Source organism: Aristolochia californica, unplaced genomic scaffold (assembly GCF_029961685.1).
Source record: "Aristolochia californica isolate CCGP_79_NKW_82.1479 unplaced genomic scaffold, dmAriCali1.0.hap1 SCAF_2, whole genome shotgun sequence".
Lineage (NCBI taxonomy): Eukaryota > Viridiplantae > Streptophyta > Magnoliopsida > Piperales > Aristolochiaceae > Aristolochia > Aristolochia californica.
The window spans coordinates 10,115,244-10,118,775 of NW_027181881.1; the positions used below are offsets into that span (position 1 = coordinate 10,115,244).

Sequence of the window (3,532 nt, forward strand, 5' to 3'; positions counted from 1 at the left end):
CAGTTAGCTGCTGAAAATCTATTTTCGAGTCTAAACTAACAGCCTAGATACCTATCATAAATTTAGGTGAAAGTGTGCTATAAGTTGGCCGTTATGGTCAACTGAGTGATATAAATCTCTATATGAATAGTATTATAATTAACCTTAGAGATAATTTGTTATAAAATATCGTAGGACAATGCAGTGGAGCCTCAGGGTGGATGTGAACCACCTAAAAACCACTAATTGTCTCCACTTAGTACTTTGATCATCTATGAATTTGAATTATAAAATTAGTATTACACTTCAAATCAATTTTAAATATAAACACACAAGAATTAAGTAAAAGGGGTTATTAAAAGTGAAACCTTGATCATCTATGAATTTGAATTATAAAATTAGTATTACACTTCAAATCAATTTTAAATATAAACACACAAGAATTAACTAAAAGGAGTAATTAAAAGTGAAACCTGTTCACCCCTCTTTATGTTTGTTCTTCCCCGGACCTAACATATTTAATGTTACAACTAATTTAATGGTCTCTCCCACATTTCATGGAAATTTTTGTGAGAAGCAACTTTTATTTCCGTTGTTTGGGTCATTTGGGAAGAATCAATAGTAGGACCTTTGATTAAATCATGGTTCATTGGAGGTGCCATTGAACTCTAGGACTGCAATCCTTCACATCAATAAAGTCTCAATTGCTTTCCAACTATGTGCTAGCTATAAGCTTCAATCTTTTCTAACATGGAAAAATTTCTCCAAACTCGGTCTCGTGTACACATTATTGTTGCCGCATATACTCTCTCAAGTATTAACACCGCCAGGAGCGTTTCTTCTTCTTTCTTCTTCCCAGCTTCAACCGACTAATTACGCCGCAGCGATGCCCGGAGAAATCAATATATCAGTGTACGAGGAACTCGAGATTTCAGAAACCCCCGCTCTGCATTTTTCCTTGTGTTCATCGCTTATAATCTGCCTGTATCGACACTCAGCACTGCAAAATGCTTTCTCTCCTCTGCAAATTATATGAAGACCATTGTTAGAACCCACTTACTAGACGGTTTGCTCAAATTCTGTTTTAGATAAGAAGTAGCGATCGTGCTGTGGATGGACCAGAGACTTTTTTATGGGCAAGCATTAACTAATTTTGTCTGTGTCAAAATTTTGTAATCAGATCGCAGATTTCCTAGTCGACCTCCAAAAATTTCCATCTAACAGCTGCCGATATAGCAGCAAATGCAATCAGAATGAAAATCGCATTAGTAGAAAGGGAAGATAGGATGAGCAGGGTGGTTACCTGTACATGTAGATGTCCCTTCCATTGAGTTTTTTCCAACAAAGATTGCAACAACTGAGAAAATCTGAAGTTGGGAAACCCGTAAAATCTTCAGCGAATCTGGGCGGCGAAGCCCAGAAGAGCCCTTTGTTTCTCGACTTCCTGTCGTCTATGTTTTTCTGGAATTCAGAACCGATTCTCCGACTGACTTCGTTGCATTCAAAGTATACTCGGGTGACAGTAGGCTGAGGTCCCCGGAAAGTCACAGACGTGTAGCTCTCGGAACTCCCCACCTCGGATTTCTCATAAACACCTCCAACTCGCGCAGAGTTCTTCCCAGAACCGACTGGGATCGGATCAGTCTGACTCAAATTCAAACTACTCAGGACGAATTTCCCCTGAACTTCCTCCGATTTCTGCAAAGCAGCAATAATCCCAAGTCCAATCCCCTGCGATTCCCGATTCCTCCATTTGTTGGGTGATCCAACCTTGATTTCGATCGGACTGGTGGGACTCGTAGCAGCCTCCGAAAACCCAAGCCTGTCGCCGGGAACAATCGGCTCGAGTATACGCCGGACCGGATCCCTTGACCTCTTCTTTCCCAACATCATTTACTGGAGAAGCAAACGAGCTCGGATATAGAAATCGAGGAAATGGGTTTTACACAGACAGATCGGAAATCTCAAACTTGTGAGAGCTGGACGCTCAAATGAATCAAATTATCCAAGAATGGTTGCGGTCGAAGAGCTCCCGTACAGCACATCTAGACTCATGAAGCGGACCGTATAAATAACGTCACCGGAGGCGATGTAGTAAAATAATATCCAATAAACAAAAACCTCCCAATACACGAACGAAATAAACAATACGATTGTGAATTAGAAAAGAAAATCAAGGGCAAGGGTGGACGATTGCAATCTACGTTCCATACCCGATTGTCCAATGATTGATGCACATTTAAAGTCTTTTACCGCAATTCAGTGCCGGCACATAATGAAACTCATTGGCGTGCAATCTCGTCAATTCCGATTCCCTGAAAATGAAAAGTTTAGTCGGCTAGCGTTCCGCGACGACATTTTCTGTTAAGACTGGCAGTGCACGTGTCCATTTGCGGCCTATGATTTGACACGCAAAAGATATCAGAGAGACACTCGTCGTCGTCATACCCTGATTATCTACGTGTAACGTTGAAAAGACCTCTTTTTAAATTTGACGTTGATTTTTTTGACAAAAATACCCTTATCTTGACTAAAAGGGACCCACAATTTTAGGTATCCATGACGCCAAGGATGCCTAAGGATCCAATGGATCCACAAGGCAAATCATTGCGACGTCCTAGCTTGGCACACTTCGATTGGCTCTCCACGTGTGAGGAAGTCCCCCGGGTTTCGAGCGTCCCGTAGTGGATGTGACCCTTTTCAGCTGCTCTTTCTTTTTACTTGTCAGCAAAATTAACTTTTTTAATTATTAATGCAAACAAAAAAGCATGGCCCACCAGTCTTTTTGTCTATACTATCTCGTCTGCTAGAGTCCAAAATTCAATACTGATATCGCATCTGAGCGGATCACGTGTATGCTTTAAATCATTACGGGTCTCACTTCCTTGTCTGACAGCCAGGCACTTGTTTCCTTCCCTCGCTGCTTCATAGTGTGAGAAGCCGAGCAGAGATCTCACTGAATTGATTCGAAGTTGAAGGTGCTATATAGTTGGCAGCGAATGGAGTTCGATAATTTTAATTGATTTTAAATTTTAATTTATATTTAAAATTTTATATAAAATATATGTTTGTGTTATATAAATTTACCTAAAATTAGACATAATATCTACATAAAATTGGATACACTTTTAAAGAGATTCTCCCAAAACAAATTGGTTGTCTTTTTTTTAAAAAAATAATTTAATAAATTAATTTTTTATTTAATAAATTTTAAATTTATTATATTACTTACTTGATTGATATTAAATTATTAAGGATTATCTCAATTACTAATAATTGTATCTTAGTCTGCCATTATCAAGCACATCAAAAGAATCAAAATATGTATAAAACAATTAACAACAAAAGTAGTAAATACTAGTTAATAATTTTTTTTAAAAATGTTTAAAATTACTAGTTAATAATTACTAATTATGCAGAAACAAGCAAACAACTAACACTAATAATTGTCATAATTTAATAATAAATAATATTTATTCATTAATCAAATAGTACCTAACTTTAACTCAAAGAAAATAAATAAAAAAAAAGTTTCACCCAAAGAAGTAATGAT

At 37.5% G+C, this 3,532-nt stretch overlaps 1 protein-coding gene across 1 annotated transcript; it reads right to left on the bottom strand.

The window, feature by feature from the left end:
• Nucleotides 1-589: 589 nt before the first annotated feature.
• LOC137956561 (FCS-Like Zinc finger 13-like) lies at nucleotides 590-2,032 on the bottom strand. Its single transcript, XM_068804103.1, has 2 exons — nucleotides 1,283-2,032; nucleotides 590-1,000 (listed from the first exon to the last, which is right to left on the bottom strand). Exons 1-2 carry the CDS (start codon nucleotides 1,870-1,872, stop codon nucleotides 853-855), a joined length of 738 nt encoding a protein of 245 aa, XP_068660204.1. The 5' UTR covers nucleotides 1,873-2,032; the 3' UTR covers nucleotides 590-852.
• Nucleotides 2,033-3,532: the final 1,500 nt, after the last annotated feature.

Coding starts and splice junctions, on each gene's coding strand:
- LOC137956561 (XM_068804103.1), bottom strand. CDS start 1,872: ATGATGTTGGGAAAGAAGAGGTCAAGGGATCCGGTCCGGCGTATACTC. Junction 1,001..1,282: donor AGGGACATCTACATGTACAG/GTAACCACCCTG, acceptor TATAATTTGCAG/AGGAGAGAAAGCATTTTGCA.